This window comes from Corvus cornix, chromosome 5 (assembly GCF_000738735.6).
Source record: "Corvus cornix cornix isolate S_Up_H32 chromosome 5, ASM73873v5, whole genome shotgun sequence".
Classification (NCBI taxonomy): Eukaryota; Metazoa; Chordata; class Aves; order Passeriformes; family Corvidae; genus Corvus; species Corvus cornix.
The window spans coordinates 16859586-16884089 of record NC_046335.1 but is presented as its reverse complement, the minus strand read 5'-3'; the positions used below and the strand labels follow the sequence as shown (position 1 = coordinate 16884089).

The 24504-nt window shown below is 41.4% G+C and overlaps 2 protein-coding genes across 2 annotated transcripts in view; both read left to right on the top strand.

Moving 5' to 3' along the window:
* The window catches only part of TDP1 (tyrosyl-DNA phosphodiesterase 1), a 43281-nt gene extending 42096 nt beyond the window's left edge, over positions 1-1185 (top strand). The window contains exon 16 of the mRNA XM_039552642.1: positions 705-1185. Within this exon, the coding sequence (XP_039408576.1) occupies positions 705-778 (74 nt within the window). The 3' untranslated portion in view covers positions 779-1185. The remainder of the gene's footprint in view (positions 1-704) is intronic.
* Positions 1186-5125: 3940 nt separating this feature from the next.
* KCNK13 (potassium two pore domain channel subfamily K member 13) overlaps positions 5126-24504 on the top strand; it is a 49257-nt gene continuing 29878 nt past the window's right edge. Inside the window, 1 exon segment of the mRNA XM_039553151.1 lies at positions 5126-5559. Within this exon segment, the coding sequence (XP_039409085.1) occupies positions 5507-5559 (53 nt within the window). The 5' untranslated portion in view covers positions 5126-5506.

Sequence of the window (24504 nt, the reverse complement as noted above, 5' to 3'; positions counted from 1 at the left end):
GCCTGAGAGAAGTAGAATAATAACTTGGATTCCTAGAACAGCTGCATTTCTGCCACACGTATGGTAGGAGGAAGAGCATAGAGCAGGTTGCAGAGCTAGCAGTTAACTCCTGGTGTGTTGCCTTTTTTTTCCAAGAGTGGGAAGAGCTTCTGTATTCTCAGAAGTGGGAGGGAGGGAACTATGTGGTGCAAACCTGTTGCTCATCTGAAGATTTAATGTTTGAAGAAGTGAGGGGTAAATTTGAACTTTTCAGAGGTCAGGCAGTGTCATTCTTAGGTACTGAATTCTTACTGTCCCTGTGAAAAATATTAATATGTTACAGTGCTTATTTATAATTCCATTGGATTAAGAGAGATGCAGCACAAAACTTGCTGGCACTAGGCCAGACCAAATTTGTCTGCATTACTGTACTTGTATATTGTCTGAAGTACAACTCTTATACAGCTGGAGAGGAGCATGTTGGGTTATAACTATATTTAAAATAATATTTGGGGGGAAAGCAAAGCCTTCTGAACACTCTGTATCTTACAGTTAAAAAAAAACTGAACAAAAATTTCCACGAAACTGAAATTGCACATGATTTTATATGAAAACCAGTGGGAATTTTGACCTTCCTCTTCCTCCAAAGGGAAAAGAGGAAGAGAACCAAATTTTGCATTTGATAAATGAATTTGTCATTACTATGTTTTTGTTTTGGTTTACAGATCAACCATGGATTTGGAATATTCCTTACACAGATGCCCCTGATACACATGGAAATATGTGGGTTCCATCATAAATGTTTCTAGTACTCTGTGACATTCCACTTGCTGACACTGAGCCTGCCATGCTACTTGAAAAACTAATTTCTGTTCTGTAAGCTATAATGTCTTCTATAATGGCTGATTTATAGTTGAAAGAAACATTAAAATGTTCATAAGGGAGAGATTCTTGGAGAATCTATAACTGTATTATTACACGTGAACCTGCATTTTTGAATACCTTTTTATATGCTTTTTCTTTACTGTGGTTTGTAATACGGTTTTCAAGATGAGAACTGTTCTCAGAGTGTCTCTCCGCATTTTTAGCTGTAATTAATTTAAAAATTACTGGTTTTTGAGACTGTCAGTTGACCCCAGTAGCTGGAATAAAAGTTGTTATATGTAAAATTTAAGTAAAAATAAAGGCAATCTTGTTAATACCTTTTGTTCTGTCTTCTAAATGTGTACATTTCAGATTGGGTTGGAACTTGTATCTTGCAAGTGTTCTACCAAGTGTTTTATAAAATCAATAGCATCCCATTAATGGAACACATTGCTTATATCAAAAATAGTGTGGCCAGCAGGACCAGGGCAGTGATTATCCCCACATGCTTGGCACCGGTGAGGCCACACCTCAAGTGCTGTGTCCAGTTTTGGGCCCCTCATGACAAGAAAGACATTGAGGAGCTGGAACATGTCCAGAGAAAGGCAGTGGACCTGGTGAAGGGTCTGGAGCACAGGTCTTCTGAGGAGTAACTGAAGGAGCTAGGAATGTTTAGCCTGGAGAAAAGGAGTCTCAGTGGAGATCTTACTGCTCTCTACAACTACCTGCAAGGAGGTCATAGCCAGGTGGGGATCAGCCTCTTCCCCCAGGTAACAAGCAAGGGGACAAGAGGAGCCTTAAGTTTTCCAGGGAAGGTTTAAATTGGATATTAGGGAAAAATTCTTCACTGAGGGTTGTCAGGCATTGGAACAGACTGCGCAGGGAAGTGGTGCAGTCACCATCCCTGGAGGCATTAAAAGATGTGTGTGGATATAACAGTGATATGGGTTAGTGGTAGATTTGGTACTATTATGTTAATGTTTGGACTAAATGATGTTAAATACTTCTATGATTCCCTACTTCACATTCAGAAGGAATCTTCCAAAGATGCAATTTCTTTGAAACTCCTAGCAAAGCAATTGGAATGTTGAAAAGTTTAGCCTACTCTAGATGCCCAGTTTCTCATGTTCCTGAAGTTTTGTATTTTTTTTTTTTTTCAAATTAGTTTGATAGCGTCAAGGTTATTATGTTCCAGAAGAATTTTTGTTCAGTATGAAAGGTAATGGAAGGCTGTTTTATTTGGTTCTCTATCAGGATGTTTCATTATGTATAAAGTTGGCTCAGGAGTACATTGCAGCCATTCCGTAGCTTCACCAAAGAAAAACAGGGAGTTTTGGTTAAGTGTACCAGCTAATCATGTCCAAATGAGATCTCTAATTAAAAAGTACTGACACTGTCAATGAGAGTAACTAAACCTCTGCATGAGTCTTCCAAGTAATTTGATGATGCATTAATGATAATTCCACTCTGACCAGACACTTACTAGTAATCATTATTGGGGTACTCAGTTATGTAGCTTTCTTAATTACAGGTTTGTCAGTCAATATTATCAACAGAACTGGTAAATACATTGATTTGTTTCTTTCCTATTATTTTACGATTGTGCTAAGCCTCACCACCAGCAATTTGTTGTCCCTAAATGCCTGCACACACAGACATTAGGGAGCTATGTGCTCATGGTGCTGCAGGGTAGGGAAAACTGTGTTTCCTGATAATTATGTGCAAGTGACTGTACTGAGGGTAATGGCATTGCATTTGGGGCTCAAGCTCACAAGATGTTAACTTTGGTGTGTAGTTGATTTAAATGTCAGCAACGTGTTTAACCTTTTTTTTTTTTTTTTTTTGCTTATGCCAGTGAACACATTGCGTTTCTTCATTCCACCTTGTTTAAATGTTCTGGGTGTGTGACTGATTACACTGTTCGTGCTCTCTGCACACTTCAGTTTTTCTAGCTATCCACCCAAGAGCAGTGGGAATGGTCGCCTGTTTTACACGAAAATATTCTTTAGAATAAGCCATATTTTCATTTTCTTTTTCAAGATTCCAGTCAATATCAACTTGCTCTTGTTCTATCCTTTACTAGGGAGCACATCCTTAAAAAGCTGCTTTCTCAAGAGACAGTTAAATCCCTGCCAAGATCAAAGCTGACAAATAAGGGAATTTGCAATTTTTGATGATCAGTGACAGTAGTACATGTCTTTCAAAACTGCCAGATGATCTTAACCTGCATTAATGCAATAACTATCTCTATGCCCAAGACAAACACAAAAATGACTATTCCACACTAACAAAACAATATGTAAATAAAGAGGAACTCGATAACCTTGAATAATTTGCTGTGGATAGTCCTTCGGGTAGTGTTATTGTTATTCATGTTATTCATGTTATTCATGATGTCATGGGTGCAAGCAGCTAAAGGCTCTTTTTCCCGCTGTGCTAATCCAAGCCACCCTTGAACAGGTTTGGTGGATGGAGCCATTGGTGTGGACAGTGGAGGCTCACTTAATTCTGCTGCCTTTGCTGGCTAAGAGTGCACTAATTGAGTTCTGTCTTCTTTCTGACTGGCAAAGCAGGGAAGTATAGGTTGGTTTGGTTTTTTTTCCTCTGATAGGAACTGCCAATAATTTTAAAGGTACACCAGCATTTTTTTATTGGAAGCATGTGGGTTACCTTTAGCACTTGGCACAGAGTCTGCTTAGTTTGGCTGGCATCTCATCTTCTTATTTTTGGCTATTTAACGTCTTCCAGTATTGCTGCTAATTTTAATTTCCTTGCTGAAGTCTGTGCTAAAGACTAATTAAGAGGGAATAAAAACCTGCAACGTGATGTATCACCTATGAATAACAACAAATAGGAAAAAATGAAACATGACTCCCATCCATCCCTGGCTGCTGCTTTACTGTGCAACGTGGAAAAAAGACTTATCTTTTCCCTGTGCCTGTTGCCACGCAGGTGGTGATCCTCTCTCAAACACTGGCCCTGCCCACAATGCACCCTTGGGGCTCAGACCAATACCCAAATATACCTCAGGCTTGCGAGACAATCAATGGCTATTACACTGACTGTACAATTATCTGCCATTACGGGAGATTTCTAAGATGTTAATGTTCATTCTCATTTCATTTTGACTGCAACACAGTTATTAGAAAATTGGGGGGGAGGGGAAGTAGATGTTATAGCTCATTAACCTGCTTTCTAGAAACATATATGTAGGTTGTTTTTCACTGGAAAGAATGTGCTTGTACACTAATATGTTTAGCAGAGCTGAATTCCAGCCCCCAGTTATTTAAAAGTAGAATTCAGCACTGTAGCAATGACCAGATATTGCCGAGTTTAGCTTTTCCTTCTTAGAGTGGTATTTCCAGAAGATTTGGATCGAGAGCTCTGCTCTTTGAACCTGCAAATAACGCATTTTAAAACCACATTGCAGCTGGAGAGCTGCTTCTGTCTTCCCTACACAATTTCCCTTTTCCCAATTGCCAAGCGCTGGAGGACAGAGATGTAACACCTTGTCGGGAAGGCAGTGGATAACCAGACCTGTGGAGAAGGAGGTGCCCTCTTTTGGCAAAGGGCGGTAATTTTTATGGCTTTGATAGTGGGGGCATATCATCGACTGACGGGTTTCACGCCCGGTGACTCTAAGAGGCCCCGTTGCCTCGGGCGCTCCTCGGCCCCACAGCCCGGGCCGGTACCTGAGGGCGGGAAGGGGGGACAGCCCCCGTCCCTCTGAGGGCTGGAGGCGCCGGGGCAGCCGTCCCCCGCCAGCCCGCCCTGCCCGCTGCTGCCGCTGAGCTTCGGTGGCGGCGGCCGCGCCTCTGCTGGGGGGAGCTGCCCTCGGGGGCGCGGCCCGGCCCGGCCCGGCCTGGCCCGCGGCTGCCCGGAGGCCATGGTGCGGGCGGCCCGGGGCACCGGGCGGCGGGGAGGGCGGGGGCGAGCTGCCGCCGGTCCCGCCTCGCCCCCCCGGCAGGCAGGAGGCGCCTGGCGGTGCCTGTCCCTGCGCCCCGCTCCGACGTGCTCGGGGCGGGGGCAGGAAGGGGATATGAAACTGGCGGGGACGGGAGCCCCGCGCGGCGGGCGGTGGGGCTGAGGGCTCTGCGAGCCGGGACGGGACGGGCGGTTCCCTCGCCCGCAGGATGCTCCGCAGCCCGAAGCGCGTCCGCTGCGGGCCGTGCAGGGCACGGCGGGGCCGCGCCCTGCCCCCGGGGCGAAGGTGCCGGCCGGCTCCCGGGAGCGCCGCTCGCCGCCGCCGGGCTCCGCGGCGCCCTGAGCCCCGCGGCCCCGCGTACGGCTGGCGGGAGGCGCCGTGATGCCGGCGGCGGCAGCAGGGCCCCGACGTAGCGTGGCGGCGCGGCAGCCCGGTCCCGCGGGCGGAGGATGGCGTGTCGCGCGGCGGCTGCTGCTGCTCCAGCGCGGGTCGCCTGAACGCGGACAACGCGCGGTTCCTCCTGCTGGCGGTGCTGATCGTGCTGTATATGCTGTGCGGCGCCGCCGTCTTCTCGGCCATCGAGCTGCCCACGGAGCGGGAGGCTAAGGAGCGCTGGGAGGAACGGCTCGAGAACTTCACCCGGCGCCACAACCTCAGCCGTGCCGAGCTCCGGCACTTCCTTCGGGAATACGAGGAGGCGAGCGTAGCCGGCATCCGCGTCGATGACATCCGGCCCCGATGGGATTTCACCGGCGCTTTCTACTTCGTGGGCACCGTCGTTTCTACTATCGGTGAGCGGCGGGACGGGCGGGGCCCGGGGCGGCGGCGGGGCCAGGGCTGCTGGGGGTCGGGGATGCGCTGTTCCTCTCCTCGCTGGCTCCCGGGCTCATAGCGGGCTTGTGCCGGTACCGGGCATGGTCCTGTCTCTTCGCTGCTCCTTTTTTCCCCTTCTTTCTGCCAAAGAGGCGCTGCCGCGGGCGCACCACTCGCGGGAAGCGCTCAGCTCTGGGAGCGCCCCAGAAGCACCGGGCAGCCGGGCCGAGCTCCGGGCGGGCAGGGCAGCGGATACAAGGATGCTCTTCGCGGGTGTCATTGTCCTCAGTATACGGTGGCAGACTTTGTGAGAGACCAGTCTCATCCAAAGCCAAAAGCTTTAAACAGTCGCTGTGCGTCTTTAAGTTCTGGGAAATCTTATAGCAAATCTTGGATCTGGAGGTTTCATAGGCTATACGCTCAGAAGGGCTCTTTTCTGAGGATCGTCTGGTCTTAACAAGAACCATTTAATAGATTTTGTGGTGGCCAGCTGCAAAGTGTACAACTTGGAAAGACTGGGTTTCAAACCACTCAGCTTTTTGCTCTTCAGGCTTTTCAAGGCAGAACCGTCAAGTCGGTGGGCGCAGCTTATTTCACTTCTGAATAAACCTAAGTTTATTCCGGCTGAAGGAGCCTTCGGGGAAGGTGATACTGAATAGAAATTCCGAGCAGTCTGACAGATGTACATTAAGATGAAAAGGGATAGCACCAGGAACTGACATAAGCACCCGAGGGAGCCCATGGGTGTCAGCAGAAAGTCTTCATTCAGGCATCTGCAGACAGCTAAAAGCCTCGGGGGAAGGGAGCTTGCTTTAGTTAAAGACAGGCAATCTGTGTGCAATTATCACTGTGACAAATGGGATCACTAAATCTTAGTAATGGTATATCCAATTCACATCAGTCTGCCTTCACAAATGAAATGTACATTGATGTATGATTGTTAATTTTTCAGGAAATCTCCATTAACAGTTTTTTCCTGAAGAGGAGATTAGAGATGCCTTGGTTTATGTGGGATGTATAAGAGTTTGCCCTGTCCTGCAGCACACCCCTTCCCTACTACTGAGGTTTTTTAGGTCTGTGGTTATTCTGTTGTTAAAGGTGTCATTGGGCTGGTTTTGTATTTCCTCAGGGCTTCAAGATTTGGGTGGTTTGTGTCCTTAGACCTAAAGTCTGTAAGAGCCAAGAACTGTGCTTCAGTGTTCTTCTGAACTGGTAATTTGAAGTAATTTATAACATTGTTAAGCCCATTTTTGTGGATTGCTGTAGTTTGTTTGCCATTGTAACATCTCCCTTGAAGTGTCCTTCTTGTATGATCAAAATAAATAAACACTGTTTATGCTAACATTTGCTACAGCCATGAAATTGTAGTAAAAATATCAGACCAGACCACACCAGATCTCAAAAGTCCAGCTGCTTTGCCTTTATTCCTAGAGGAGGTCAGTTATATGTGACTTCTTTTCATGATAAATGTTTGCCCAGGCTGCCATTTCAAATCTGCACTGTTGGAGATTCCGCAGCTTCCACAAGGAATCCAGCCTTGTGAATTATTACCCTGAGGTTTTCCTGGTGTCTGCCTTACTGCAGTTCAGTGACTTGCATTATTTTTGTCTTGCCATCCTTTGTACTCAGAGAATGGCCTCTTAGGTGCTCAAAGACCATTGGCAATGTGTCCCTTCAGTCTTCTCTCAAAAACCACCGTGTTGTAACCCTTTTTGCAGTGATACAGTTACTTCTCACAGGTATTACTGATGCCAGTAGTTCTACATTAACATACATCTTATATAAATAAGATTGTTAAGGAGAGAAGCGTATCTGTCATCCTGTGAACTGTAGATGCTCACAAACACAAATACCCACTTATCCACTCACACTTTTTGGTAATTTCTGTAACTTGCTGATTTCCATTCCCCACATTTTACAGCTCCCTCAATGTTTCTGCAGAAATATCCTCAAGACTCCCTTTTCCTTCAGACTGTGTATGGTCTGTAGACTTTGGCAGTTTACATCCTGTCCCTTCTTTTGACCTGACATTGCTTTTCCCAGTCTTATGAATGATGGCACTTTCTCAGTGTGTTTTATGAATTGCATCATTCTTTCTTTATCTAGTCAGTGGCATTGCACTCTTTAATCATATCAATGGCATATCTCTTTTTTAATCTTCTCGGTAGAATTTCTGCTTTGTGGGACTGACTGTGCATTTCAGTGCTTTAACTTAGCTTGTGCTTCAGGCTGGACCCTCCAGGCATTCTCAGGACTGTGCTTCAGCCAGGTCTCCTGAGATGTGCTACTCAGAAGTGTTCTCCTGCAGGCTCTGCAACCACACGCTCATTTGTATCAACCATATTGGCATCCTAACAATGGATTTTGTTTTACGCATCTAAAATGAATATTTTGTCTCTCTTCTCAGCCCTTTCCAAATGGTCCACATCTTCTTTCATGCCCCCGTACAGTGCCCCAAAATTAATGTATTACTCTAGCTGCAGCCTTGTTAGTTCTGAGCAAAGTAGAAGGCTTCTTTCATGTGTTTTTCCGTCTATACTTCTGGTGGTTGTATACATTCCTACAGCTAAACAAAATTTGGTGCCTTCAGTTAAAAGTGGTTTTTTAGGAATAGGTGCTTATGACATATTTTTAATATCAGCTCACCTTCTACACTCAGTACTATGTGCTGGTGTAGAAGCTTTATATTTAGCAGGTAAGTTGCTGGGTTTTGTAAACTTTATATTATTTTTTTTTCCTCTTTTACATAACAGGAATTATTTTGCTACTCCATCAGAATAAATTTATTTCTTCCTCAGTAAATAAGGTGAACCTAGCCATTTTGATATACTGCTAAAGCATCACTCAAACATTACTTGTAGCATCAACTGCTTCCTGTACTTTAGCTAGAAAGAAATACCATCACATTTTTCAGAGGAAAGTAGAGAGTTTTGCGGTAACTAAGGGAATAATCCTGTCTTTTAAATTAAGATTTGCATAAAATGTTTGTCACATGGATTTTGGAACATTGTATCAGTGCATCAAGTCAAGAGGTCAAAGTTAAATACAAACAGCCTATTTTCATTTGTCAAGAAAATACAAAGCTAAACAGAGCTGAACTAGTAAAAAATAATTAAGTTCTCACTTTAGTAATTTAAGAGTTTGTTCCATAAAAGTGTTTATGCCTTTTGCGCAGTGATGTGTCCAGTGTGACCCAGTACTGAGGTTTCCTTTGCAGTAAGTGGAAACATTAGGAATGAAAGAACATAACCACAAATACCTGCCCAAATAGGAGGCTACCTAGACTATCCAGGAAGTGATCTCAAGGAATTAGCTGGTGTCAAAGCCTCTCAAGGCAGGTGCCTAACTAATCCATACATGGGCAGTGGCCTCCTCCAAAAGCCCACTTTGCTTTTGATCAGCCCTTTGTCACATAATGTAGTGTCCCTTTTGCCTAGAAATCAAGTAGTAGTAGTAATGTCTCAGGATGTGAGAGATCAAAGCAACTTCTCTCTAAATCAGGACTTCAAGCAATTCCTGTGTCTCATCCAAGTGCCCTGCCCACTGGCCTGGGGAATAATTTTAAATTGGGACTCTCAGTATTTTCTGTTGAAATTGTTCCTCTTTGCATAGCCTAATAAAATACCTGCAGACCAGAAAATAAAAGAAGATCTAAGTCCCAATTTGCACTTCAGTGAATGTTTATGTGTTTTATACAGAGACATACAGCATTAAGTAGGCTCTGGGTGTTCAGCAGCATTAGACTGTAGGGTCACAATCATCATCAGATGCTCTGATGTCTAAGGACCTCTGGCACAGTAGTGCCTCCAAGAAGTAGGGAGCTACTGCCCAGGTGTTTGAACATCTATGCATTGAATCTTCATGCTTATCTTTTGTGACAGACACCTGGGCATCCTCAGTTCCACTGGAATTCCAATAGAAATAGGTGGACATTACTATCCCTGAGTAATACAGAGACCTGGCGCACTGGGGTATTTGCAGCAACTAGTTCCTCCTCTGTTCCTTGAAACCATTGGATATAAACTGGTATTGACTTCAATTGCATCAAGTGAGGAATTTATCAGTGCATCAAGACACCCTCATCTCATGTACAGCTGTTTTTCTTTCCATAACTTTAGAAAACTGAAAGAACTTTATTTCCTTTTTATTAAAAGAAAACAAACAAACAAACAAACTAAAACAACAAAAAAACCCAAACAAACACCACAAAACACCTGTGTCCAGCCCAGCCCATATTATGATCTTGGTTAGAACCTGTTCATTTTAACTTAAGTGGAATAAAATGTATCTTGTTAAAAAGGCATAACCTGAAGCAACTTCTCAACCTGATTTACGACATTCCTGCCCTTTTCACAGGCTGCTGGAAGTTGGAGGGGATCTCTGGAGATTGTCTGGTCCAACCCCCACACTCCAAGCAGGATCAGTGACAGCCAGCTGCTCAGGGCTGCATCCTGTTGGAGTTTGGGTATCTCTGTTGGTGGAGACTCCACAGTCTCTCAGGACAACCTGTGCCAGTGTTTGACCAACCTCACGTTAAAAGAGTGTCTTTTTCTCCCATTCAAATGGAATTTCCTGTATTTCAATTTGCACCTGTTGCTTCTTGTCTTCTCTGTGTGAACTGTGTGAGCAGTGAGGGAAAGGAGGAAATTATATCATCTTCACAAAATGAGATACATTTTCTGGAGAAATTGTCAAAATTTGCATCCTTCCTGTCTGCAAAAAGCGGCAGCAAATTGAGCTGGAAGTGTAAAGTCTTGGTACAAGGTGAGAAAAGAGATATGTTAACTGATGCATTACCTGAGGCCCAAAAGGTAATATTGCCTGGAGTGAAGGCTGAGATTTTTACCATAGAGAGTGATGAGCAACCACATGGTGTATTGTACGGAAGGGATAGAAGGAGTCACAGCATCTTCTTTAAGCAGCTTCTTAGAAAGGGTTCCTCATGGAAGTGGTGTTTGCTAATGGGAAAGTCTGCATGGGGTGAAAAAACTGCACTGCTCATATTGCAGCCATGTCACGGAGTGAAGGAAGGAGTTCTGGAAAGTGTCAGAAAGTGCCTGTTTCCTCATTTTCACCTGTCAGTGCAGTTCCTGCTAATTGGAGTTACAGGTGTGCAAAAGAAAAGTGTGTGATAATGCCCAGCAAACCACCAAGGTCGTTAAACCCAGAGAGCTGTTCATAGCCTTGAGACCACCCTCTCTTTCCTGTATACAGACTGAGCAAAGAGTGGCAGCTGCAGCAAATTCTCCACCTGGGACCATGGCCAAGCTTGTATCATGCCAAGCTTGGCCATGGTGTCACAGAGACCAAATGATCTGCCATTACCTAACAGTACCATGTCTGATGTATTTAGAATCATAGAATTGTGGAATGTCCTGAGTTGAAAGGGATCCACAAGGATCATTGAGTCCAACTCGTGACGCTGCACAGGACACCCCAAGAGTCACACCATGTCCCTGAGAGCATTGTCCAAACACTTCTTGAACTCTGGCAGGCTTGGGGCTGTGATGACCTCCCTGGGGAGCCTGTTCCAGGCCCAGCCATGCTCTGGGTGAAGAACCTTTTTCTAATATCCAGCCTAAATCTCCCCTGACACAACTTCTGGCCATTCCCTTGGGTCCTGCCACTGGTCATGAGAGTGAAGAGATCCTCTTCATTCTGACCCTCCCCTTCCCTTATCGAGGAAGTTGTAGACTTCAGTGTGGTCTCCTCTCAGTCTCCTTCAGGCTGAATAGACCAAGTGACCTCAGCTGCTCCTCACATAGTTCCCCTCGAGGCCCTTGATGATATTCATGGTCCTCCTTTAGATGCTCTCTAACAGTTTAATGTCTTTTTTATGTTGTGGTGCGCAAAACTGCACACAAGCTGCAAACAGCTCTAACAATTCAAAATAACCTGCTTTAGCCATTGAGCCATAAGCAGAGCAGGAAAGGCATCTCTAGAACAAAAGGCTTTTTAGGGAAGTTGCAGGCTAACTGAGGCCAATTACTTGCCTTACAGAGGCATGTAGCTGTCAACTCACTGAAGTTGTAATTGCCACCAGCCTTGGACTGCATCTGTTAATAAACTAGAACATTGCCCACCTTTGAAAGACACGCTCAAGTGAACGGTTACTCTAACTGTACCAAAAGCTTTCTATAATATATGATAGATCTGTATAAAGCAAAGACATAGGAAAAATGTGAAAAGGAGAACATTGGTTATAATGATAGGATTGTCACCAGTCTCTGCTATATGCAGAACAATGTAGAAATCTTAAAGCAAACCATGTAATAGAAGGGAAGTATAAAATTAAATCAACCTGGAAATCTTACTTTTATAAGCAAGGTCTAAAAAAGGTACCGGTGTGATAGCCTAGCATCTTCTCTCTTGGACACTGGTTAAAATAAAAGTTAAGCCACATAGTTATAACCCACGAGGTTAGGGGAAAGGCCAAGTTCATTCTCACAAGTAAATTTTCTTCCTTCTGTTAGTGCCAGTCATCCAATTTTACAGAAGATATCTAAAATAAATTGCATGAATTAATATGTCCTAATGTGCCTGTTCTCTGACTGGAATAAAACAGCTGATGTGCCAAGTGCAAAGGTTGATACTTCTACTATTAATGTTGAAATTTTGGTGAAATAAAATCCCACTCTAGCAATCTACAGATGGACACCCTGAACCAGATCAGCACACCGCTGTTGGCAATACTGACTGTAACTTCTCTGCCACAAGTTCTCTCTCTCTCTCTTAAATGAGACCAGTAAGTAGTTAAAAGTGTTCTGAACTCTGTAAAGGAAATCACGTTATCGGTTACACTCTCTCAAGAAGATTGGGATTAGGTTTTGTGTGAGGAGTTGGCATTTTCCAGGGCATGACTTTATCATATTACGGGGATTTCTTTATTTGCAGGTGAATATGCTGGGACCTGAGCACAAGTTCCCTAGTAAGTTTTTGAAACGTATAAGCAATGTGAGAAAAAACCTTTCTGGATTTGATTTTAACCTAATAAGTGTAGAAGGCAACTTCTATGACCCCAGAGTGGCAGAGTTCATTATTCTTTAGAGGGAAAGGAAGAAGTACAGAAAATCAGGGGATTTTGAGAGCAGAACTTTAAATACAGATGTGCAGTTTGGAATCTCAGAGGAACTAAAACTAAAGAAAAATTATTTAAGGCAGGCTATCAGTTTCCTGGACAGAAGATATGAATGATCCTGGCTCAAGGGATCCAAATCTGAAGTGTGGAAGGAGGACAGGAACTGTAAAGTTAAATTTTAAGTTAATGTCTGTTACAAGAAGGACGCATATAGAAAATGGATAGAAAATTAGATCCACAAAGACAAATAAAAGGAATAAAATGGAAATATGGGATCAGATACAAAACTATGCTATTAGCAAGGAGTGTCAAGGGTGATATGAAGTGCTTCATCAGCACAATACTGATGAGAAAGACTAAGAAAAACATTGGTCTGCTGTATAGAAAAGAGGAAGAGCTCTCAAAAATTGATTCCAAGAAGGCTGAAATGTGTAATGGCTTTTTCTGTATCAGTCTTCTGAAAAGGTCAACTCTGAACTGATGTGTGGTGCAATTAACGCTTGTAAGAAAGGGGAAAGTAAAAGAATGGGCTAGAATCCCTAAATCTGTCAGATATTTTTAAATAATTTAAGCTAACTCAGCTGCATTCTAGAATATTCAAAGAAATTGCTAAAGCAATAAGGAGCACTCTGGCAACTCATAGAAGGATTTGAAATTCCAGGCAACTTAAAATGACAAACATTTTGCCAGTCTTACAAAAGGAGTGATGACAGGAAGAAATTAAAAAAGAATGTGTTTAAATTGCAACAAAGAAGTTTCAGGTTCTATATGAGAAAAAGTTTTCTAAATGAAATTAGAAAAAAAATGTGCAGTCTCCCTAGGAATGACATTGAGACTTCATCACCAGAGTCCTTTACACTGAAGTTATCCAGATACCCCACAAGAATTATGTCAGAATCCTTAATTCCCTCATTTTGCAGTAAATGGATGAGATGACCTTTTTCTGCCTCTGCCAGGGCTTTTTTTTCCCAGATTCTGTGATAGTATGTATTTATTATTCCTGTTATCCTGGGAAAAAAAAAAAAAAGGCAAGGTGTTAATCATGCTGCATATAGAGTCTTGTTCTTTGGTAATTTTTAACTTGTATTTTTAGGGTGCAAATAAAAAGAATTTTTTGACAAATTTACGCCAAACTTCTTAGATTTTTTTTTTAAACCTTCAGGAAAAAAACAACATTTTAATATTAAGATTAAGCAGGCTTTGAGATGTGCAATTATGCTACCCTGCTTGGTATACATCTCAAATTAAATAAACTTTAAACCAGCCCAAAATAGAACTGATCATGGACTGAGAAGCACTTACTTAATTAAAGCAGTGAAATCAGATATAACAATATCTTTGCTGCTGGGATGAAAAAAACAAAGCTGGATGGAAAAATAGTCATCAAGAAAACCAGCTAAAAATAAACAGAACATTCTTTTGAAGATCTTGGTCCTGCATGGAGTTAAGTACTTTGCTGGAAGTCTCTGTTTTGGCAGCTGCACCTCCTTCTGCTTGTGTTTGACATTCTGGTATGACTTGGAGACAAAGAGCACGAGGAAAGTACTGTTACTGTCCATGTTTTGCACAAAACACTGCTGAAAATGGAATGTGGTCCTTCAGGTGACATGCAGAAGGGACCACGTAGGAGCCCTGTGTGTCTGAATGAAATGTTGCCGGTTCTCTGGGTGGACATGGGAAGGAGCCTCCATTCCCAGGCTATTGCACTGCAGCCCTTTGCAGAACTGTGAGGAGATCAGGGCCTTTGCAGCTCCTTGGGAGACTGGGCATACAAACACGGGGCCAAGGAAAGCTCCAGGAGGTATTGCCTTCTTCCAGATGGGCCAGCTGGAGGATGCATCCATTCCCCAGGCGAGTCCAGCCTACTCACCTCGTGAACTGATAGCCCTGCTATTATCCCGATACTTCTGCCTAATACTTACTTCTAAGGCGTCTCTAATTTTCCAAGCCAGAAATTTCCGGAGGAGCCTGCTGCAGGCTGAACGGGAGATCAGTTCTATGGACTGTAGCACTCACCACGTTTTCTGTTTTTGGACTAGAGGGGTGACACAAGTTTTCCTATTTCCTGGAGGAAAAATTCCTTTTTTTCCTATTTCCTAGAGGAAAAATTACTTTTTAAATTGAAAGCAGAAGCCTAATCAGGGCTGAGAAGATTAGACATGCCATGAAGTGGGATAAGTTGGATGGAGAAAAGAAAAACACTTATTTAAACAAATTACTTGCTGGTTACAGGAGCAGCCTTAATTTGTCCCGTGGATGAATTCTAGGATAAAGAGGGTCTGGGTATGCTGAATGGTGAGGCTGTTAAAGAGAAAAAAGAGACTGTATTGACTTAAGTGATTAATAACTAGTCAGTTTAAATAATGATGTATATTATAGTTATTAATATAAAATAATTATTTTGACTTGGATTAACCCACATATACAGAGAGGGAAAAATTTTTTCTTAATTATATCATAAATGCTGGGGGAACGCTTGCAAACTTAAATCCCAGTATTAGCTGACTGTCTTAAATGAGTTTTAGAATAGTTTGGTCAAGATATAAAATACTGAAAGGCTTTGTTACTATTTATGTTTACTCATGGATAGTACTGTTTGTCCTGTGGAATTATTTCTGCTGTTAGTTTCAGATGACTGTTTTACCAACAGTTAATATATTAAAGTTTTTTCAGCACATTAAAAATACTTAAAACCAGAATTGTTTCAATATTAAAAATGAAAAAAAAGAACTTTTTTAGCTAAATAGTGAAATATTATTCTGTAATTTAAATTGCCAGGAAAAATACTTAGTACTGTAACATGGAAAATTTTATAGCATTCATGAGTCTTCAGTGTTCCATTGATTTCACACTGCCATCCCTGAAGGCAGAATATGGCTCATGGAAGTGTTTCAGACTTCTTGACAAGTGAAAATTCAATATATCAGTAGGTGCTGTTGATTGCAAATATAGCCCAGGCTTTTTGCAACCTTAACCAGTTTTGAGTTTGAGGTGGTTATGTTCTCACAGTGAGAATATTAATAAGACTCTAAATGTGATTTTATGCACACAGAACTAATCATGCCTATTTTAAGTGTAACTGGTTTTAATAGAAAGCAGTTCTGCTGAAAATCTGATAGTTTCAGTTACTGGAAAACTAAAGAAGTGGAAAGTATATATTCCTTCAGTGTAAATATGTAACATTGTAAAAAAACCCCAAACCAAGAAGCATAACATTGAATTTAAAAGTACTAAAGGTAGGTGCAGACTAAAAAAAACCAGTTTCCTCTTTTAAGCATGTATTTGCATCCATTTTGTACTTTTCCACAAGACTCTTTGCGGTAATTAGTCAGAGCTTACAGCAACAGCTGTCCAGCCTTCTTGCTAAAATAGACTGTTCCTCATGTACATCTGTGCTAGTGATTCTCTCATTCATACCTGCCTGTAGGGACAGCTGAGCTTTGTTGATTCTCTCTGGTAGAGGATAATGCTTACCAAATAGGCATGATACTGAGTTCCGTGTTCTTATGCGCACACATGAAGTTATTTATATCGTCAAGCTCAAAAATCTTGAAAAACTTAGTTAGAGCAAAACCAGCATGTTCCATGAATGGCATGGAAAATAAGGAAATATAGTCCAGTTAGAGGCAGAAATATTTTTCTGAAGTTATTTCCATAAAGATATAAATAGGATAGTGCTGTTAGAGTAAAATCTTCTCTATATATGTAACTTTTCTTTCATATTGCAGAATAATTCCTTTTCATAATAGATCTTCCTTTTGTAGTCTTCTTACATCACATCTCTTTTCCATTCCCTGTATGCTATGCACTGGCAGTGTTTTGCTGTTTGTTCTAAGAAAAATATTTTGTAATGGCCAATTTCTATTATTTTTCTAAGTAGGAGTTAATTTTGTTATACAGGCTGCTCTTCTTCCTTTCATTTTTCATGTATAATGCTTTAAATAGTAATTCTCATCTGCTCAAAGAGCTAGAGTCTGCCTTGTCCCTCTCATGCTGCAGTATTCATAGTTCATCAAGTCAGCAGGTCCATGTTTGGACTGTGGTTTAATGAGAAAGTTCTTAAGACTGTCTGCGTTCTCCAGGGAGCAGTTCTGGCCATTCCTTCCTCTTTTGCCACAAATCTAAACATCCTCTGCTGAAGGAGATGCTGCCTTTCAGACAAGCTGTAAACCAAAACCCTGCAGCATTAGAATGGTCCTGGCACCCTCTGTAAAACTTCAGCCTTGCCCATATTTTAATTTTGATGCTCCTGGTAAAGGTACATAAAAGGAATTTTCACCATGTTTTCAGTTGGACACTATATTCTGGCTGTTCTCTGACACCCCACAGGGATATAAGTTTCAGAAGTTATAGTATTGAAGTATTGCAAAAAGAGATAAAACGTAAATAAATAATAAAATACTCACAGATGTCCTTAGTTATAACTTTCTTGAGGACCATCAGTGACAGTTTCAACATTCCTACATTTTTTCCTTCTAATTTCTTTGTCTGGAATCCAAAAGAGCAAAGCAATAGAAGGTAGCAGGTAACAGGCTTGTCAAAGTACTAAATATTTTGTAATTTATACAGCTAAAGCTGCATTAGAAAAAGCTTTGCAAATTGTCCTTTTATAAGGAGAAATGTTGCTACTGCACTTGCTCCTCTACAATGAGTTATCTCCTACCTCAAGAACTGATTCAGGAGAGTACTGGAAAAAGAAATTAACTGGATGAGGTTATATTGTAGAAACTTTTGAACTGTTTTCCTGATGTGTTTAAAATTGAGCATGTGAATAACAAGGTGAGTGAATTTTCAATCACTTTAAAAGCCATCTTTTGCACTGTACTTCTATACAGATTGTAAAGTTTTTCACTATTCAACTCAAGGACAAAATACTGAGTTTGGAAGTATGGTTTTATTTAGTCTTCAAGTCTATGTCTTATCTTGGAACACTGTTGCACTAAAGTTATTGCATATAATTTTAAGACTTAAAAAAAATCTTACCAGCATTCAAAGGGATAAATAAAGTGTTTCATACAACCTGTCTGCAGAGCCTTCTCACCCTAAAGAAAGCATTAGTATGACTCAAAATACACACAGATCTGCTTTGTTTACTAGGTGATTTTACAGTCATGTTTTATAACAAACTTGAACTTTTAATTTTGTTCCCATTAAATAAAAAACATCCAATATCATCCATTAGTATCAGTTTGTGTATTTGCTCTTCCTAAAGTTCTTTCCTGCTATTGCTGAGGCTCATCAACCTAAATACCCCATCGAAAAAGAATATGTAAATCCTACTTCGAATCTTCTGTCTGTGTTAAAGGCAGAGCTTCATTCACCTGAATATCACCACTCTTTTTAAGCAGATGCCTGGGCAGCAAGCTGGCAGAAGTGAGGAGGGAAGGGCCAGTAGAAGTGATCAAGGCAACTGCAGACAAAAAGGACCTCCCTGTAATGGGCAGGTGGGTGTTAAGGATGAGGATCACAAGCTTAGAGTCACCTGCTGAACTACAGCAACAGCACAGGTACTCACTACCCCTTGCTCAAACTAAAGCAATCTAGCTCTCTTTTAGTGTCACTCATATTATCCAGGCTAAATGTCTTTGTGCCTCATTCATAGGTGCTTTGAAGGCATAGGCCTGGATGAAGAGCATGTTCAATGTAGGCATTTGCCTTTCGACAAAGAAGCTATGCTCCAAAACATTTTGCCTTGTGTATTCTTGGACTACTTGCTTTAATGGTTTAGTGGTGCACTTGGCAGTGTTTGATTAACAATTAGTCTCAATGATCTTAAAGGTCTTTTCCAACCAAAATAATTCTGTGAGTCTATAATCCGTCCTAAGATTTTGTCCTTTATACATGACAATTAGGGCATCGCACAGGTGCTTGCTCCTACAACATTTAATTTCTTTATTAATGACTTTGAGCTTGAAGCTTTGTTGATAACTTCCTAAAGAGGAAAACACCTTTAACATAATGAAGGGATCCATTCATTAATGATGTCTGTCCATTTATTTTACACAGAAAATGCCTGTTTTTCTTCTCACCATTTCAGTGGGAAGTGTTTTAATCCCTTAGAGCGTTTGCAGAAAATATCATCACTTGGAGTGGGTGCAGTTCGTGTTTTCTTTGACTGTGGCAAAGGCTTAAAATTGGCATAATCTCATCATAAACAAGAGTTCTGAATTTAAAACTTCACCTATGTGTATGGATAGGGGAGGGACCCATCCTATAGCTGTTGTAAGAATTTCTTGAACAAGGAACTAATGCGATCCAGGAACGTATTTGGGATAAAAATAATCTCTCTATATATATAGCTTCCCTCTTGTCTCAGCTTCAGCCTGGCATCTCCTGTGCTGTCCTAAACATGCTGGGAACCTTCCTAAGGATGTAGAAAATTATGCAGATTTCTGCACAATCCTGTTTGCAGAGATTCAGCTCACATTGCTACAGCTACACCATGAGTGCCATTGACAGGACGTATCTGGATGGCAGAAAATTCTCTTCCAGGCTAAGGAGTCACTTTGCTCCGAGACAGCCAGATTGGTATTTAAGCAGTCACCATAGGTGATGAAGAAAGGGCACAAGTGTGTTAACTGTCACTGATTCTGCATACTTTTGGGGCATCCTTTGTCAGTCTCTTGTGCAATCCTAGCTGGATTTCAAAACTGCTCTGATTCAGTGGGGTGCCTGGGGTGATCCTGCTGTCATTGACACACGCCCACACACACCCATACACACACATACCCACACGCCACTCAGCTGCTCAGGAGAAAATTCCCTTGCAGTAGAGCAATCTCTCTGACCATCTGAGGTGTAACTGTCCATACTAGGGTAAGTAAAGTGCTGGTTAGAATATGTGACTTCAAGTAGTGGTTTTTTCATATTTTTTTTTCTTTTCCTGGAGCTATATCAGCAGCACTTTTACTTGCAAACAGATAATTTTTTCCATCACAGAACATATTTCACAAGGACAAAGTAATAGGGAGCAGTCCAAATCTAGCATGAAAATGACCATCTTAAAAACATACAAAAACACCAGCTCATTTTTCTATGTGTTTATTTGCTTCTAGAGCTGTGAGCTACAACAGTCTCATACCTAGAATTACCTCCCCAGCAGATTAAAAGGGGAGCATTGGCAAGTGTTTGCAATCCTGACAAAATCATGTCAACTCCTGACATAATGAGTAATAATAAAAAAAAAAGTGTGAAACACATTTAAGTATTAGTTTGAGATATTTTTAAGTTGACAGAGAATTAGCACCTTATCAGCAAAAAGATAAATGAAAGCAAGAAATACGGGTGAGCAGAAGTGCTGCTCTGACTTCCATAAGCACTTCTCGGGACGTGCTCCAAGTGCAGGCCACTGGTCTGAGGTGCAGCTCTCTGCAGTGAGGAGGCTCTGAGAGTCAGAAGCCAGATTTTGCCTGGCTATGATATTAGAAAGGTTGAGTGACAAAGCTGTAAGTTAAAATAGCTGTGGAAGAAAGGAATAAATGTAAAGGGCTATGAATTTACAGGAAAACAATGAGTATCCACAGCAGGGATTGGTCTTCTCTGATTGGTCTGAAGTATTAAAATCACATCATTTATTTACCTTTCAAGTTAAATAGCATCTTGATTGCAAATACAGTCACCTTTCTCTCTCCTCACCCTCTGCTGTTTTGTCCTATCTACTGACTGGAGCTGTGCACAAACTGTATAGCTGGAAAAACTGGACCCATGTGCCTTGATTGATGCCTGGGATTTGTGAGAGGGAAGCTGCTCTCAGCAAAGCAGTATGTACAAGCATTTATCTAATACTGTCTCTGTAAGAGTCTTCTGTAACCAGGGATATGGAATCTGTCTTACTGGCTCTCAGTATCCAGCCCCCTATTCCCCCACTGCCTCGGGATTATGCCTCCTGTAGCTGAAGAAGGACTTGGTTTTGGCAAAAATATTTTCTTCCTCATTCTTCAGTTCTGTTTTGCAAGTGTTATTTTCCATGTAATGCCTAGTGGGCCCTGGCCCTGTATTCCACTATAATGCAAAAATCACGGATGCAGGTAACCAATTACAAAGATGTGGGTGTTATGGGGTAATTTCCTCCTGACACCAGCTGAATTTAATGTTCTGACCTGGAATAAAGAGAGAAAAAATTTCTCTCTTGTAAATCCAAACATTTTGTCATAATTTTGTTTATCCTTTAGTGGTAAATTAGGCTGCAGAATATCTGTGTCTTCATTTCTGAAGTGCTACTGCATAATACAGACCAAGGTATCAAATGGAGGTGTGTTTCTTAGCAGAGCTGTTTACAAAGCAGACACTGAGTTTTCTGAGGAAGAAGCTGGCTGGTAGTTGGTAACCAGCCCAGTAAAGCCCTCAACTCTGCAACTGTTCCAGGGCACAGTTTTGGTGCTCAGAGTGCAAGAGGAGAGTTTGCAATAGCGCTGTCATCAAAGGAGTTACGGGAAGCAGGTGACCTCATGGAGCTAGTTCAGGCTCAAGATACCATTTACACAGAGACTCCAAAAGTCTCTACAGATCACACACAAAAAGTTACCTGCAGGAATATTTGTTTTCTTCTCATTTCTCAGAGCAGCATGGAGCAGGGAGATACGTAATGCCAGGGGTTCTGCACACTGCCAAGTGCTCCAAGGACTCCACTTGCTGAATCTAAAAAAGAGAGTGGTTTCTAGAATCTTTCTGGTATTGGGACAGTTGGGGACCTTTTACTGGAATAAGGATAGTTTCTCCCCATGCCAAAGGGAGCCTGAGAAGTGCTGTGTGTCTGAGAACTGCCAGCACAGCTGGGCTGTCATGAACCTTTGGCTCTGTGACAAACTCGTGTTGGGGTAATGAGTTACTTGTGACTGCACAAGCCACAGAGGGGGCTGTCCCTGAGCCACACACAAGGAAACCAGAGCTCTTTAGCAGACCACTAAGGACGATGGCTGCTCAGTTGTCAGAATCCTGTTTCTGTTTTGGGAAAAATATGTCAAAACCAAAATGTTTCTTTGAATTGCTTGGGTTTGATACTTTGTTATATCCCATGAAAAAATGTTTTGTTAGAAATTCCTAGTTAATTCTACTACACAGAAACAATTAGCATATAAGTAATTTTCTTTCTTTGTTCCCTTACTGTTTTTCATCTTTCAAAGATGCTCTATTTTTAAAATTAGAAATGAATCAAGCCACTGGCAACACGGTATTTTCTTCACATCAAGTGACTATTATGGGACTTGGTAAGAAGTCAGTTTATTCTGCCTGGTGAAGTTCATCTATGGTGGCCAACAGAATCCTACTTAAATCCAGAGAAAGAAAACAAACTTTTTTGTTCCATGAAGGATGTCAGAAACCTATGCCTTAAATACAGAACCAAATTCAAATTCTCCTTGGCAAAAAACCCAACAGTGCTGATCAACATAAAGATAAGAAAGTGAAGTCAGCTTTCACCACAGTTTCTGAGGCTTGTGCTCTTGCAGAGCTCTAACTCAGAGACTAGATAATTCAAACCAGTGATAAAACATGGATGTAGACCTGCAGAGAGGTGTGTAGCTCCCTTTTATGGCTTTAATGAAGTTTTGTCCAGAGCAAAACAATAGGATCCCAATGCATTTTAAGTATTTTGTAAACTTGTCTTGAAAGAAGCATCTTGAGAGTCATAAGTTATGCAGACATTCCATCTCTTCATATATAATTGCCAGTTAATAAAAATGTTAAAATGGAATAAATAACTTTACTGATTAATGCTCCCAGCAGCAGTGAGGCAGAAAATTTTAAGGTTACAACATGGTGTTAGCATGCAAGAAAGGAAAGTGGCAATGACAAACTTTAACAATATGCTTTGTGTTAGATGTAAATGTAATTGGTTGTCATTACTTCATTAATTAGGAGGTGATCAAAAGACCTATAGATAGAGAGAAGCAAAAGCCTCAATTGCATCAAAGACAACTTTTAAGTACTTGGAATAACAGTCTTATCAAAAGAATGACAAATACTTTTGAAGCATATGACTACTGATTTTATATCCATGTACTGTCTTTAGCACTTGCCCTTTCAGAGGAAATCCAAAAAGGTAAATCTGTGCAAGATACCACAAAACTAAGCAATGTAGAACAAAAAGATACTCAGCAGAGTAGATGCATAATTAAACCCTGGATCAGGCTAAGAAATAGCATGAACTGGTTAGGTTTTGTTTTCTAAAATCATTAATTCAGTTCTGTGTCAAATAGAAGCAATAACAGTAGGGTTTTTAATTTCAGAAGTTTGTTTCTAAAATGGAGAATGTCATGTTTGCCATTAGTTTGGTCAAAGAAACATATCCCTCTCAGAGCCTTCCTGGGTCTTGTTTTTTGTTTCAGGACTCAGTGAAGCTGTGGGGTCTCAAGTCAGGAGAAGTTCAACAGACACTGCTATGAATGGTTTTTCTACTTTATATAAAATTGCTTTCAACAACCACAGACTTTGTACCCAATCTTCCTTTTTTGTCCCTCATTATTTACTTGTTCATTTTTTCGTGACCATTACCTTGCCGCTGATGACAATGCAGGCATGACTGAGGGTTTCAGGCTGTGTTGGACTGGATCTTGGCTTCTCTGAAGAGTGCTTTTCTAGGACAGAGGTCTGGAGAATCTCCTTCAGGCTTTTACCTGAGCCAGCTGTCTTGTGGGACAAGCTAGGGGGCTGACAGGAGTGGTTTTTCCAGAAGCAGATTCATGTGGAGAACCTAATAACCCTCAAGTATCAGAACTACTTGTTTTCTTCCTTGGGGCAAGTAAAACATATAAACAGGTCTCTGCAGAAATTAGTTGTAATTTTTCCTTCTGAAATTACACACAAAATGTAAATGTAGTCAAAATTTCTTTTTTGCCCTTTTTCTCCATTAATTTCTTCACAGGACAATGAAGTATAGTTTGTTTTCTTCATCCTGGCATTTCTTACAGTGAGGTGAAGCAAAAGACAAAGTGAAGTGCTCTGTAAAACCTCAATCTCAGGAGAAAAAAGTAGCTACTATTTAGATTTATTAGATTTCAAGTCTTTAGTGTCCATTCAATTTTACATATAAAATTTTCAAAGTATTGTGACAAAAATATATAGGCTTGAAGTTCTGAAAGGAATAAACCCAATATGTGCTCTTGAGTAAATCCTCCTACTGTTGTTCTGAGGACTGCAGAATCTGCCAAACCTTCTCATAGCAGCACCATGGGAACCTCTGGGACCATCACAGGGTTCTGTGATTACTGTCAGAACATGCACAAATTAGCAATTAAAACAACAACCCTGCAGCATTGTAGAGATTATTATCTCCTTTGAACCTTTCAGTACTGCAACTGATACCAGTTTAGTTTCATTAAATTAAGAGCATTTTGTTGAAAAAACCATCATTGTCCCCTTTGACACAACATAATGAATCATGGCAATATCAGTTTCATGGTCATGAGTCAAACTCTGTGCCTGAAGTGTGAAGCCTAAACTGGGGGCCTTTCTGCCCTTATGTCACAAGGTGCCACACTGCCAAGGGTGGCCTGGACATGTCACCAGGAGCCAAAGTGACAGAGCCACCATGCCTGCAGACTGTGCCTCTCTGCAGGTGCAGGGCTGTGATATTGGCTTAGTCTTGGGCAGAAAGCACTTTTTTCAGTGCATCAGCATTTAGAAATGAAGGTTTCTAATCTCACAGATAGCTTCCTTGCTGAAGTTACAGAGAGGGGCTGCCCAGGCTCTTATGACACCTCGCTGTGAATGTGTATTTGACACATGCCATGCTGTAGAAAACCTGTATTCATTTACAGACCTACACAAAAAAGTGAAATGAACATAAAAATGAACCAAACCTGCAAAATTCCCCTCAAATTTATCAGTATTTTATATGGGGTTTTCC